The sequence below is a fragment of the Coptis chinensis genome, chromosome 3 (genome assembly GCF_015680905.1).
Source record: "Coptis chinensis isolate HL-2020 chromosome 3, ASM1568090v1, whole genome shotgun sequence".
NCBI classification, from domain to species: domain Eukaryota; kingdom Viridiplantae; phylum Streptophyta; class Magnoliopsida; order Ranunculales; family Ranunculaceae; genus Coptis; species Coptis chinensis.
The window spans coordinates 102,832,461-102,847,839 of record NC_141458.1 but is presented as its reverse complement, the minus strand read 5'-3'; the positions used below and the strand labels follow the sequence as shown (position 1 = coordinate 102,847,839).

The 15,379-nt window shown below is 40.8% G+C and overlaps 2 protein-coding genes and 1 pseudogene across 3 annotated transcripts; 2 read left to right on the top strand and 1 right to left on the bottom strand.

The window, feature by feature from the left end:
- The first annotated feature begins 2,496 nt into the window (after positions 1–2,496).
- Positions 2,497–3,422, top strand: LOC147512331 (F-box protein At5g51380 pseudogene; annotated as a pseudogene).
- Positions 3,423–8,762: 5,340 nt separating this feature from the next.
- On the top strand, positions 8,763–9,411 carry LOC147512330 (17.3 kDa class II heat shock protein-like). Its single transcript, XM_086595309.1, has one exon. It carries the CDS (start codon positions 8,834–8,836, stop codon positions 9,296–9,298), a length of 465 nt encoding a protein of 154 aa, XP_086451435.1. The 5' UTR covers positions 8,763–8,833; the 3' UTR covers positions 9,299–9,411.
- Positions 9,412–10,468: 1,057 nt separating this feature from the next.
- Positions 10,469–15,107, bottom strand: LOC147512329 (EEIG1/EHBP1 protein amino-terminal domain protein). 2 transcript variants are annotated; one of them, XM_086595308.1, is made up of 3 exons: positions 14,818–15,107; positions 12,061–14,584; positions 10,469–11,937 (listed from the first exon to the last, which is right to left on the bottom strand). In XM_086595308.1, exons 2-3 carry the CDS (start codon positions 14,580–14,582, stop codon positions 10,773–10,775), a joined length of 3,687 nt encoding a protein of 1,228 aa, XP_086451434.1. In that variant the 5' UTR covers positions 14,583–14,584; positions 14,818–15,107; the 3' UTR covers positions 10,469–10,772. The 2 variants fall into 2 exon arrangements, with proteins under 2 accessions (XP_086451434.1, XP_086451433.1); XM_086595307.1 differs by having other exon boundaries at positions 12,061–14,587; positions 14,818–15,106.
- Positions 15,108–15,379: the final 272 nt, after the last annotated feature.

Below are 15,379 nucleotides of genomic sequence, written 5' to 3'. Positions count from 1 at the left end.
TCAAAAACAAGCTTACGAGCCCTCTTCTTATGCTCTAATTTCTTCCGGTTGATTTTCTCCCCTCCACGCTTCTTAAAGTAGTGGGCAACCTCCCCCAAGATAGCTCGTTTCTTCTCCCAACTCAAACAAGCAAACTTCTCTACAACGTTAAGCTGAGAACGACCTTAAATGGAAACCTCTGCACAAAAATAAACAAAAACATCAGAGTGTACAACACATCAAGTACAATACTTGCATACGACCTACAAAATAACTACCTACCATCCCAATTTACAGAGCAGGTACTCAGTTCACACCCAGAGGGGGTGTAATCACCCACAACCAACAAAGGCCTACGCCCCCAGTCCTCATTACTCACCCCCACAATTAAAAACGACTTCCCCCTTACGACCTGCAAACTAAAATTCAGTGCAACCAATCTCTTCACAGAGAAATGCTCTAACACATCCCCTAAGCGGATATTGTATCCCCGCTCATTCAACAAATCCAACACATGGAAAACTCTCCACCTATTCCCTACGAACTGACATGGGGCTTTTCTACAATAATTCAAAACCTCAACAGTAAGACGGGAAAGCGGCAACTTTATCCCAGCCTTCAGCTACCCATAACAAACCACCACTCCTCCATCCTAAGGGACGTAGTCATCATTAAACAACCTCCTCTCTCCACCTAGGTCGTATATGGCCAGGTCGGCATTCACCCAACCGAAATCCTCCTTCATACCAGCATAAAGTGACCTAGGATCCACCTCCTCAGCCATTGTCTCCACTGAAGAAGACGATGTAGCCTTATCTCCACTACGAACCCTAGCTTCAACATCATCTCCACTCAAAGTTCTCTCTCTCCACTGATCAACATCAACTTTCCCACTCAAACTATCACTAGTAGCAGACATTACGAGTTTTAAAATAAACAAAAAGTCAAACTTTACAAGATCAAAAGACGCACCTGATACCAAAGATGGGAAAAGCTTTTTTCTTTTCTTTTCCTCCTTTCTTTCGTTCTATTTGTTTTTCTAGATTGAAAAAGTAAGGAGAAGAAACACCTTAGCACGTTCAAAACCCCTCAGCTACCAAAACCTCGAGAGAATACAAAACATTTCGTGTTCCCACATAACACAATCATTACTCGCCCACAAATCGCTGTAATTTCGGGCCCATGAATCCAGTCCAACAGTTCCCGCACATTTTTTTTCAGAACTAAACCTACAAGCTATCCGACACGTGCTTTAAAAACTTTATTTTACCCTTCCCTTTTTACATCACAGCTGTTCAAAGAACGGATTAAATAAAAGGGGTTGTGTAAGTACCTTCCATTCTGCACTACACACGTGTTCATACACCAGGTCGTTCTCCATCAGCTCATACCACTCTAGCAGAACGTACCAACGACCTAACCGAAGCAGTTATGGTCATTTATAGAAGTAAATCATCTAGCACAATCATGGAGCTCGGTCAACACACCAATCAATGAGACATTTACTTTGTGAGTCCTAAACTCATCTCTTTCATTCAAGCCTTAACCACTACGGACGTTTGTGAGTCATTGAATTCTGTGAGTAGGGACGCCGGAGAAGTTTCATTCTTCATCTGTCATTTTGTTCTATTTGTTTATCTAATTACTTTTACAACACTAAATGCCGAAACAAAACCACTTAGGTGAAATTGACTCTCGACACTTCAAAATACATAATCCGCAAAACCATATGACGTATATATATATATATATATATATATGGTATCCATATGACGTATATGAAAATATAGAGCTTTGGGACATTAATGGATTTTTCGTAACTCCAAACTTGAGGCTGAGTTTATCTCAAGCCAGGGAGATTGATGTAATAGCTTTGAAACCATGATGACGATTGAATTGTCTCTTATTTCTTATTTAGTTATTAGCTGAAGATTTAGTGACTAGTTTCGATTTCATTAATTAGTTTGTTGTTTGTGTGTGAGCCATATTCATGACCATGAATGTCACAGATAAGAGGAGCGATAGAGAGACAAGTGAGCATCAGAGGGTCTTGGGCCCAAGAGATAGGCCCAAAGAGACAAGTGGGCCTCGAATGATATTGGGCCCAAAGTTATGAGTGGGCCTCATATGGTATGAGGCCATAGAGATGGGCCCAGAGAAAGAAGAAAGCCGAGGGATTTTGACCTAAACGAGGGAGAGGAGGGCAAGAGAAAGGGGGGAAGAAAAAGGAAGGAGGAAAAAGGGGGGCGGCAGAGGAGGAGAGGAGGGAGACATTGGATGTTAAGGGGTAGGAATTGGGCTCATACAATGGCGCCGTCTGTGGGGAGCGAAGATTACCTCTTTTGTATTTTCTATCGCATCAAAGAGGCGGAAGCTCTCTGCATCACCTGTCTTCCCCTCAACCACTTCCTTCTCATCCAACTTTCCTCACTCTCTCCCCACCGTTTGATCAGATCCCACCTCTGCCAAAAACTTTTTTTCTTCTTTCTCAAGTTTTAATTAAACAAAATCATAGCCATGGAAACCGAAGTGAAAAGAATGAAGAAAACAGGCTCAAACGAAACAGAAACATACTTCACAGATGATCACGAATCATTCACTGTAACCATCAGTCCAAACTGTATCTTAACAATCTTCTCAGACAATGAAACCACTACCAAAAAATGGATAACCCAAGTCCAAAAAACCTACCATAACAAAAAGAAGAAAACCCAACCACTTATCGTTGGTGTTCAAGTTTCTAGTGAACTCAACTACACTAAGAAAAGTTTCTCGTTGGAGTTACAGGATTGTACGGATTTAGCGTTGAAAGGGATTGTGGAGTGTAAGAATTTTGCAGATATTGAAGTTGGTTAGATGTGTGGACGGGTTTTATGGTTCGGTGATATCAGATATTGGGTTGACTATATTAGCTAATGGGTGTAAACAGTTGGTGAAGATTGAGTTGAGTGGTTGTGAATGGAGTTATGATGGGATTAGAGCAATTGGGCAGTGTTGCGATATGTTGGAAGAGATTACATTTATTGATCATAGGATAGATGGATGCTGGGTGGATTGCTACTTTGTCGTTTTGTGGGAATTTAAAGACTTTGAGGCGTATTTCTTGTAAGAAAGTTGATCCTAGTCCTAGACCAATTGAGCATTTAGGGTCTTGTCTGACAATTGAAACGTTGCATTTGCAGCGGTGTCAGATAAGGGATAAAGAGAGTGCCAATGCTTTGTTTCTGGTTTGCGTTGCTATTCGTGATATTGTTATTCAGGACTGTTGGGGAATGCATAATGAGATGTTCGCTTTTGCAAGTATTTGCAGGAGGGTCAAATTTCTATCTTTGGAAGGAACTGGAATTGGCAAGAAAGGTGTCAAAAACAACCCTTATGAATACTTAACACTCTGTATCGGTTCCCAGTGTCTCATTTACGAGCTACCTGATCTTCATTACTGAACTAGTCGTGGCTATTCGGGCTATAAACTTCCTCAAGTTTTGAAAGATCTGTTCAATGATACTAATGTGATATCTGTTGTTCAATGAAAAGGGGTAGTTCTTCTCGTCCTAGTGCTGCACAAGTGCAGTCTAATTTGAGGGAACAACAAGATGTGGCTAATGGTTTACATAGTGAGGACTGGATTTCTCTTAAACTTGGTGGCTAATGGTTTACGTGGTGAGGACTGGATTTCTCTTAGACTTGGTGGCGGTGCCTGTGAAAATGGCGAATCAACAATTACAAATGCTTCTAATGCTCTAACTTTGAGGCCTGAGGTTGAATTGGAGGGGGATGACTTTAGATTGGAGGAGGATAAGATGGAGTCTTCAGCTAACAACGATTCTTTGCTTATAAAATTGAATGATAATAAGTCCGAAAAGGAAATGGTGAAAAGGCAAAGCTCGACTCGATCCTTCCGATTCTTAACCTGTTAAATCAAGACTTTATTTTTCTATGGACTCGGACTCTGATTAGTCGCATTAACTGATATGTTTGTAGTGGGGTAGCAAGCAGCAGAGGTGATTATGAACAAAGATGTGCTGCTTTACCCCTTCTTTGTGAAAGTAGCTTGAAACTGAAAAGAGTAGGAGGAATACTGGGAGACAGTGAAAGGATGGGAAGCAAGAGAGAGATTAAACTGTAAACAACTTTCAAATGAAGAGTACTGTTAAAAGGAAGTAGCGGGGGAACTTAGTACAAGGTTTAGCTAAGCTTGCACATACGAAGGAGGGCAGATGGGAGGAGCCATCCGCATACACACATGTAAATATAGAGCTTGGGCAGTTGGATATGCTCTGTGCGTTATCAAATAGAATGTAATACAAACCACGGTCAGTAGTTCCATCCGCAGATCCGCGACTATGAACCCAGTGCCGGCATCCTATCATATAGTCAACCTTCAACCAGAGTACTTTGTAATCAATTTCAGAGCTTGAGCAAGAGTGTTCGACAACATAGGTGGCGAGGAAGTTCGAGGTAGAGAAAGGATAAGAACAATAGGTTGGGATAGAGATCAACAGCTTCAAGCGTCCGAATACGGATGGTAAGATGATTACGAAAAAGGTGGAGAGACATACACCGCGGCAGGTAACTCGTTTCTTTTGCCATCATGTATATAATAGACAAACGAGTAGTGACTCAGCCGTCAACCAGAGTTACACTAGGGGCAAGCAAGCTTTCTTCCCATCTTGGGCAGAGATGTATGGGGGGACATATTGGGGTTGTCCCCAGACCTTGTCGTATTCTGCAAACCTATTCGCTCTAGGAGGTCGCGGACTATGAATGAGAAACGTGGTTGTACACCTCAGGATAAGACAGATGGTACATCGTTTGGAGCATATGATAGCCGGTATATTTGTATGCAAATGCTTGTGTTGAATTAATGTTCTTCGTTAAAACTCACGTATTATTTGTGCAACCTCTAATATGAAAATTTCAGGTTACAGAAAAAGAGAAAGATGAAGAGATGGAAATGAGCTGCTTCTAAGCTAGAGAGCGGAGGGGGGATGAGCCCTCCGTGGACATGATGTCCGAACTCTATGATATCATCTCATGGAATTCTATGATAGCTGGGTATGGAATTCATGGTCTTGGTAGGGAGGCACTCTTGTTATTCCACAATTTGCAGAATGAGGGTCCGAAGCCAGACTATGTTACTTTCATATGTCTCCTGTCAGCTTGCAGCCATTCAGGCCTTGTTCGCCTCCGCACTTAAGCAACACGAAATAGTGCGTCCTCTCAATGCATGTTTCTCGATTTATTTTTATGATGTGTTCCCGACTTTGCTTATTTTTGTCTTTGCCTTTCATGACAAAAAGTGGGAGAATGGTTTGAGAGTTACTCAGCTTCATATACTATGGTACTTTTATGCCTTTTGTTTAGTGTGCAGTTACATAGCTTTCAAGATCAGACGAGTACAAGCTGAATTACATCTCCATAGTCAACTTGGGGGCTAGCTGAGTGGCCCGGGCAAACTCAGCGGCCTCCAACATCTCCATGGTCAATTTGGGGGCAAGCTGAGTGGCCCGGGCAAACTCAGCGGCCTCCAACATCTCCATAGTCAACTCGGGGGCAAGCTGAGTTGCCGGGCAAACTAAGTTGCCCTCGACATCTCCATGGCAGCGGGAGGGGTGAGTCCACCGCGGACGATGAGGTTTGAATTCAACTTGGGGGAAAAATGAGCTGCCACCAACATCTCCAAGGCAGCAGCACTTTGTGTTAGGTGGGGTTCCGAATTTGCGGTCCCGAGCATACGTCGGTGCTTCCTCCGAGACCTTTAACAAGCATCGCAATCTAGGGAGTAGTTAGTGCGACATTCTCAGCATGGATCCTAACAAGCGCAGTCCGCTCCTCCTTGACCCTTCACTCAAAAACATCGGCAAGCACCCGCCCCCTCTATGCCGCGCCCGCCAAAAGGATGGAGCCGGCGTAGAGGATGGGTTGTTTATTTCGGTTTATTAATCATCCCATTTCATATTCTAATGGTACGGTATGTACAGGAGTTTACAGCTCATTGTTTATGGCTTTTGTAGCTAGGGGGTAGGTTGTGCATGGCTATTGTTAAATTTTATTTGTGGCGTTGAATACGTATGGGACCTAGTATATTTTGAGTTTGGTAGCCTGGTGTATTAGTATGAGAGGGAAGAACAACCTATGGCTTGATCCCCGAAAGGGAAGCAGCGGTGCCGAGTGGCTTCCCTACGTAGATACCCACCTCGTAGAGTTTTATGTTCAAGATGTGGATTGTTGTTTTATTTCCCAACCACATGCATATGCTGGAACGTGTTTGGTGTGATCTGGGGGATATGTTTAATATTGGACCCTTACGTATGTCATTTGGTTACAAATAGGCAGATGCGGGAATTGCAAGGATAGAATGAGTGGCGTTATAAGGTAGATGTTTGTTGCTATGGGCGTCGTTATTTCTAGTCATTCCTGGCGTTCGTCGAGGTGGTTAAGTAACCAGTTTTATGAATCAGTATATTTTTCGTAGTTGAGTTTACAACTGAGATATGAGGCTCTATAGGTGGTTTGGTTGTACCCTTATTAAATTTTCGAGGTTATATGAGGTTATTATGTTTATGAAATCGCGGAAAATACTGAGGAGGAGACGCTGAAATTTTCCGGAAAGATCACGTCTTAGGAATATTTGTTTGAGTTTTGGCGCCTATTCTGGTCAAAGGTCTTTCCGGGTCCGCGTCTTCATCAACGGACCCGAGAGGGGGCATCTGAGTGAGCCATATTCATGACCATGAACGTCACAGGTAAGAGGAGCGATAGAGAGACAAGTGAGCATCGGGGGTCTTGGGCCCAAGAGATAGGCCCAAAGAGACAAGTGGGCCTCGAATGATATTGGGCCCAATAGATGGGCCCAAAGTTATGAGTGGGCCTCATATGGTATGAGGCCATAGAGATGGGCCCAGAGAAAGAAGAAAGTCGAGGGATTTTGACCTAAAGGAGGGAGAGGAGGGCAAAAGAAAGGGGGGAAGAAAAAGGAAGGAGGAAAAAGGGGGGCGGCAGAGGAAGAGAGGAGGGAGACATTGGATGTTAAGGGGTAGGAATTGGGCTCATACAGTTTGTGTTTTAAACAAGGGGGGTTGTACTATGAGTATTAAAAAAAAAATGTTTTTTGCAATCTTTAAAATTTGGCATGCATAACCTAGTGCCCCTGGCAATTCATACGACAACGTTTTTTGTAATTTATATTTGGGTAGAAAAGTATAAAACTATTTTTGTAATTTATACAAAATCTAGGGACTAATATCTAATTTAGATAAAGTGTAGTGACTGATATATAGTTATCATAAAATATAGGGGACTGTCCCGTAATTACCATAAAGAATAGGAATTGTTCTGTAGTTTATATAAAGTTTAGAGACCTAAAATTATTTTTTTTTTAAAACAAAAAAAAAAAAAAATAAAATAAAATAAAAATTGAGGAATTACCAAAATGCCTCTGGGACGTACATCAAAATTACTGTTCGTCAACCCCCAGATTTTTCAAGATTATTGAATATTATTTTTAAGATAATTGTACATTCTTTGTGTTTGAAGGCTTGAACTCTAATTTTAGATGTTTCTTTCATTAAATTTAATAGATGTTTAACCATTGTTGAAGCTCCTGCCAACAAAGTGCATCAACACATATATATACACAAATTAAATTTGGTTTCCAACCAATAGTGGCGTAGTTGTTGACATATTCTAACAAGTAATAACGCTCGATCGTTTTGCTGGCAAGATTTCTTGAACCCATCTTGTGTACCCCATATGCACTAGTAATTTGTAAAATGATCCTATTTAGCTTAAGATTGCGTAAAGTGTTGGTAAAACTTGTTTTTAATTTAAAAATAGTATTTGGTTTCTATTTAAAAAAAATAGTTTTTCATCCAAAAACACTTTTTTGGTCCCAAAAACTTGTTTTATGATAAAGCACTTTTTAATATATTTGTTTTTTTCATTTTATTCTATATTCTAAATGTTTTTTTTAAATACTTTTTTAAAAATCTTTTGAAAAAAAAAAATGAGAACCAAACACCCACTTAGCTTAAGATTGCGTTGTTGTAAAGCTTAATATATTTGTTTTCATTTTATTCTATATTCTAAATGTTGTTTATTTCGGAAATCGGAAATGAAGTGTTTATTTCGTCACTCCAACCATCTATTTTGGAACTCAAATAGTTAAAACTGTAAATATAACTCGAAATAACGAATAAGAAGAGTTTTAGTTACCAAAAAAAAAAACACTAAGGGTGAACTAGTATTACCCCCCACTAGATGAGCCAATTAAGATTTTCCCCCACTAAATGGGAAATTAGGGTCTCCCTAAATACACACAAAAAATTTTGGTAAACCCACTTTGACTATTTTTTTTTGTGTATTTAGGAGAAAGACTCTAATTTCCGGGATAATCCTAATTGGCTCATCTAGTGGGGGATAATACTAGTTAACCCAAAACTAATAATACGAAGAACTGCGTGATTAAAACTTTAGAAACGTCACTTCAAACAAAGAAACTCAGAACCGTTGAAATTGATGATACTGATATCGACGATGCGAGATGGATCTTACCAGAAATTTTGAAGGGTGTATTGGCCCTTGGTTGGTTTCAACTTACGGATCCGGCCCAAAGGATAATGCATTAGTAATGAACTAGAACTATGTAGAACCTTCTATTGTCTTCTGGGCCCGAACATCTAGAACGAATGAACGACCTAGCTTCTAGTAAGTTCTATAACAAATTCTTCCAACTTCTAGAAATTTTTATTCCAAAATTCCACTTGTATATAAACCATACCTCTCACTCATCCTTCAATCATAACAAAACAAATCAACTACTCAAAAAAGTCACATTCGTTTCTTTGAAAGCAACATGGATTTGAGGTTCATTGAGGCCCCACTCCTCTCAACTCTTCACCAAATGATGGACATGTCTGATGAATCCGAGAAGTCATCCAATGCACCAACACGCACTTACGTTCGAGATGCAATGGCAATGGCAGCAACACCAGCAGACATTAAAGAGTACCCGAATTCCTATGTGTTTGTTATCGACATGCCGGGACTGAAATCTGGTGATATCAAGGTTCAGTTGGAGGAAGACAATGTGCTTGTGGTCACTGGTGAGCGAAAGAGGGAAGAAGAGAAACAAGGGGCTAAGTATCTGAGGATGGAAAGGAGGATTGGGAAGTTTATGAGGAAGTTTGCATTGCCAGATAATGCGGATACGGAGAAGATTTCTGCTGTTTGTCGAGATGGTGTGCTTAATGTGACTGTTGAGAAGGTTCCACCACCTCAGCCAAAGAAGCCCAAGACTATTGAAGTGAAGATTGCTTAGATCTTAGAATATTATGGTTCATGAGTGATATGTGCTTAGATCTTCTGTGTCTTTGTTCCAGTTCGTTTGTTTAGGAATGTTGTTTATGTGCTTTTAAGGCTTGGAATTAAGAATATGAGTTTGCGCCTTTTGTTTTTCTGTTTGTTTAGAATAATCTTTGTTCAAACTTGGAAGTCAATCAGTCTTTCTCTGATCTTTTACACAGTTAAGCAGGTCCATATAAGCAATATGCTTTTCTCTGTTTTGACTTGTCTCATTGTAAACTGTAGTTACGCTTCGCTATAGGTATTGTGAAGCATAAAAGATCAACTACACAAAGCAGTGATGAAGTATTTTCATCAATTAACTTAAACTATCGTTGAGGAACACAGCTGAATGTAGAAGTACACTGGAAATGCTCCAAAATCTCACGCACAGTTGAACGGTACTTGCTGAATCTGAAAGACTGGGTACCCTTGAATCCGTCATAAGATCAAATTTGAAGTCCTTGTCCAGTTGTCCTGATAAAGTGTGCTACTGTGCTTTCACTCTGGCAGCATTATAGCTGACGACTTGAAATGTGTTTTGCGTGCTCTGTTCAAGTGTTGGATCTATGATAAAAGGACCATTACATTCTTAAACTATTAAAAGAGACAGGACATTGGTGCAAATAAAAAAAATATGATATCACGTAATATATACCCAGTAGACTTCCGGAGATCGAGGCTACCTCGACAAGTCTTATAGTGTGCTACCACAACAATAGAAGGTCACAGATTTCTTCCCAAGCCCTCAACTGGGGGAAATCGCCAGGTCTTGCGTCCAAGCCTTATAGCACACATTATGACAGATTTCGTCAGCCTTAACCTCACTGCATAAAAGAAACAAAGAGAAGGAACCAATTCAAAGTTTTCACCGAACCATGCAGAGGAACTAACATCAAGCCAATTTGTCTGTACCAAAAGGATTGGCGCCAAAAATTTTGTTCATCTGCTAGCACAGAAAAACTGAAGGTTACAGTTTGGAAACATTTGGAATGTTCAAAGCATCCTGGGAAAATTTGATTGGGCAGAATTCATAGGTCAAACACTAATCTTCCTGCCAAAAGGAAGTGGTTCATTGATTCATTCCAAGAAAACTGCAATCATTCACAAATCACAACAAAATAAATTTCCAGTTACAAATTACAACTGCAACAAAACAACCAGAGCCAGTTTATATATCTTCTTCAGAACATAATCCATGTACAATATGACAAAACAAGAACTTTGGACCTTTACCCTTTATTTGCAATCAATGGACCATTTGACTGTATTTTTAAGTACAAGGAAGCTCCATCAAACCCAAAGCAGCTTGGGTAAATTCTATCAGGCAAAGCTAACTCAAGGAAGTAAGACACTTGCTATGTACTAAGGGTGTCATTCAACATGGACTGATGGACTGATGGTACTCATGTCGCAGAGGTCTCAATCAGGCTGCAAAACAAAAGACGGCTTCAGCACAACCTGATTTTCTCATTTGGGAAAATAACATTGGGGTTCCGTATGTGTGGATTCAATGCAGCCAACTCTTTCCATTTTGCTCCTGTACCATGAACACGAGAAGAGATACTCCATAACGTCTCACCAGGTTGCACAGTTGTTGTTGTTGCTGCTGTTGCCTGGGATGATGATTTCACAACAGATTTCGACTTCATAAATGGATGCTTATTGCTCTTTCCCATACCAGTGGCCGCTAACCAACGAGACCCGGACTGCTGTTGTTTTGAAGTACCCCATAGTTTCTTTTTTCCTGGCTCAGTCTTCAGACCAGCCACATGAACTTCAGTGATTTTGAACTGAGCAACGCTTTCCTCTTCTTTCTTCTCTTCATTCATTTCCTCAGTTTTCGCATCCTCTGCCAATGGTTCAGTGTCATCATCTTCTTCTTCGTTATTTCTTCTTCTTGGGACTGTGCAGTATATTTTGGGTTTGGGAGGGACAAACACTCTTTCTACCTGAATCAAAGCAAGCATTGGAGTCCCAACTGGCTCATAATTACGTAGGGGATTTCGAAGCTGCACCATTAATGCCACTGTAAAGTTGTTCCCTAACAAACCACACCTATTAGAACCTTTGCCCTTTCTTTTTTCTCCCTCCCACCCTCCACTAACCAAGTCTGTGCTAGTCGCATGATGAGCTGCAAGGATCTTGGAAGTTCGCTCGCTATTTTGATCTTCTTCATCAACTATTCCTGCGTCCAGTCTCATCCACTCATCAAGTGTTATTGACAGACCCATCAATCCATCCACATCATCGCCACTATCTTTAATATCTAATAGCTGCAATCCTCCAGCTCCCTCCAGACCAAGAGATCCACTTATGTGGGTTCTCTTTCCTTCAAGTGCTGATATTTCTCCAATCTCTTGGGGGCTAATGTTTGAAGGTGCATCCTCATCAGACATACCAGACTGTATTCTCAAACCTTCTATAGAAAGAGCTTCTATCTTATCCATTGCCAAAGGGGCAAGGTCTTCCACAGATACATATTCTGAACCGGAATCATTCCTTATCGAGCTTGAGTTCATATGACCAGACCTGTTTCCAGACGAACTGCATTTACCTTTCCTTGCCCCACCAGATGCAGTCCCAGCCTCTGATTCATGCTGCATTAAAACCTGCCTGTGTCACATAATTAATCGGAAAAGGGAGAAAGAGTTGATCAAAACCTCGTCATATTAAAGGAACAAAAAGCAATGCTGATACAATTGGGGAACGGTGGAAGACAAAAGATAAACTACAAACCTCTCAGGTGCCTCCAAACTAGGTATAGCTTCCCAAGCTACCTGCTGCATTGTCTTCCCAGTAATATCTTCCAACGGCATTAACTTATTAGCTTGCACAGAAAGCTTTTCAATTCCAACAGAGGCTAAACGCTGTAATATCTCCATAATACCAGACCCCATTTCCGCTGGGACCACAACAGGACTAGAAACCTGCATGACCAAGTTCTCACCATGCTTAGCATTGCTGAAAAGCGAGGGACTCATAGACCGCAAGAATCCTCCACCCTTCGTCTGAACAAAGGGACCCAAACCATCAGCAAGAGGAGGCAATTCAAGTGGCTCTTCAGAAGGAAAGTGAATCGGACTCCCAAATCCACCGGCACTGTTAGGTGGAGATCTCTGAAAGGCCCTCTCATTCAAGCCCCACTCCCGCATTAAAGCTTCCGACTCCAAGTCTTCCAGCATTTTTGCTCTTGTTTTGCTTTTCATCACCTCTGCTGCTCTGTGGTGCTCTGCCTCAGCAGCTTGAACAAGTGATGACAGCTCAAAATCCTCCGAATCGTTCCCCCACTCAGATCCAGTTGGAGCATCATAACCATATTCGGCTACCTCTTCCCTGCCAATATTATAATCAAAGATGCAGTTGCCACCAGATAGGGCTTCCTTTTCAAACTGTCTCAATAAACGCTCTCTTGGAGATTCAGGATCACTATCTGAACTCAAACCAAAAGGACTATGCTCTATCCCGAGCATATTTAAAAACTCGCTCGCAACAGATTCAGTAGCGTCCAAGCTAAGGGACTTTCCCACTTTACTCGCTTTATAATTTGATTTCGTATCCAAGTAATATTCTTGCGCACTAGCTTGTGGAGAATCAAATTCTGCTGAATCAAAAACTGACAAATCCTGAAATGTGGAATTAGATTCTTCAATGGTAAGTTCATCTTTGAGGAGGTGCTCTTTGGTATTTTGATCATCAATAGAAGCTTCCTCCTCATAGTTAGCATAGTGTTCAACCTGGCAATCTGCATTGTTGTCCATTTCAACATGTACCAAATCACAGTTGTTGAGTTCACTGGGCTCAGTAGTGAGCATGATAGTATCATCACCAGTGTTTTCAGATCCTACTCCCAATCTCACCGACTCATTTGTGGAAACTTCTATCCCCTTCTCTATCACAGTAAAGTCTGCTTCCTCACACTCGTGAGCTAAGTTATCCATCTGAGGCTGAGACCTAGACAATGACTCTGATTCAACATGCTCAGGGAATCCCTCAGTCTCAGGCTTAGGTTTTTCTGTCTCAACATGCTCAGAGAATACCTCGAACTCGGGCTTTGGTTTGAGATGCTTGGCATGCTCAGAAACTGCTTCATACTCCATCTTTGGCTTGAGAGGCGCAGCATGTTCAGTGGATTCCTCAAGCTTAGGCTGTTGTTTTAAAGGTTCAAATTGTTCAGAGAACGCCTCGACCTCAGGTTTCGGTTTGAGAGGCTCAACATGTTCAGAAAATACCTCAAACTCAGGCTTAGAATAAGTGAAAGTGTCCACTTCCCCTTCATCAAGCTTTTGGTACAGAACAGACATTGAACTGGAAAGCTCTGACCTAGCTGTTGGTAAAACTTCATGAAGTACCTTCACATCTACAGATCGAGATGTGGGATGAGACCTTTGATTAGAATATCCCGAAATGCTTTCAGCACGTCGAAGCACCCCCCGAGAATTACTTCTATCAAAAGTCCCTACAGATTTTGCAGTACTTACTCTATTCTGCATCAACTTCACAGGTTCAGGAGCATCTCTGTTACTGTGTGATCCAACGACATCATCCCCAACAACTGAAAACTCAAAACTAACATGTAAAGTACCACCCTTAGCTCTTCCTGAGAGCTTAAAACTGGTAGTCCACTTTCCTGATCTCTTCTCCTCTACCAATTCCTCCAAAGTAAGAGGAAGCAGTCTTGTAAGATCAACCCGATGCTTCCCCAAATCAAGATCAGGAGCATGAACCATCGCTACATACAATAAGCAATGCTTGGCTTCATACTTAGCTGAATGATGAGGCCCATTTCCACTACCATAAATAGAGCACTTATACGTCAACGTCTCTTCAAACTCAACCAATCCTTCATAAGCCTTTGCTGGTCTAGTATGCAACATACCATCCCTCCTCTTCCAATGCACACACAAACTAATATCATTAAAACTCTGTGGCAACCCTTCTATTGCATGAACTTGTAGAGAGAAACTACAATTAAACCTACGATTTCTTATATGAGACAAAGCTTTCAAAGGTTTCCAATTCCATATCGACGATGACTTCTTATCCTTGGGCAATGTTTCTTCCTTAACAAACTTGGATTTCGACTTTGATTCAGCCAAATGGGCTTTCCCAGCCGATTTAGACCGAACTTCAGAAGCAGAAACTAATCGTTTTGATGAAGTTGTTTTGTTTAAATAAAGGGCCTGGCCTAATGCCTCAATTTCTTGTAATAATCTCCCATCCCCACCACTTTTCTTCTTAGTATCTACCTTGGACAGCATTTCTTCTACCAAAAATCAACACAAACACCACTTCAGTACAAATATACTAAAAAGATTCATTTTTTTACACAATTAAATATCATAATTCAGCTCAACAATTCAATTCCCTTCCTTAATTCAACTAATTGAACTATTTAACTACATGCAAGAAGAAGAAAACAATAGTAAAAGACCCTAAATCATGATTCAATCAACAAGCAGGGAAAAAAAAAACGCCCCTTGAATGGAATCTTACCTTTGTACTAATCTGAAGAGTAGAGAAGCAGAAACATTTGAAGTCAGAAACAATTGGAGAATTGAAAAGGAAAGCCCTAAAAATGTTACCGAGAAATGAATCGTCCGATTTTTCTTATCTGGGGAGCGGGACCTTGTTTTTTACAAATTGGAAAAATGTGAAAAAATAATGCTTTTGTCTTTTCTACTCAAAAACATAGGTGAGGCGGCGTATCGGGGAACTCTAATAAAGTGTGTGTTTTTAGTTTGCCTTGTCCTCGTTTTCCACATGGGAGGTAGGAATATGATATGCTTTGCTTGTGGAAATTATATTCTTATTTTGATTATGGTGTTATTCATGTTTTCTGTAATGGTTGCTAGAAAAATCTACGCGTGGAGGCACATTCTCTTAACTCCTAAGTATTTACGTTCAAAGGTGCACCAACTGCAAAAAGTAAAAGACCATTGAATGTGAACGAAACGAAATTTGATTACTATTTTCTTAATTGTGGACTCGGATAAGTTTATTCCGTGCCAAAAATGGACGACAATAAATAAGATGGCAGATGCAGATATAGATTTTT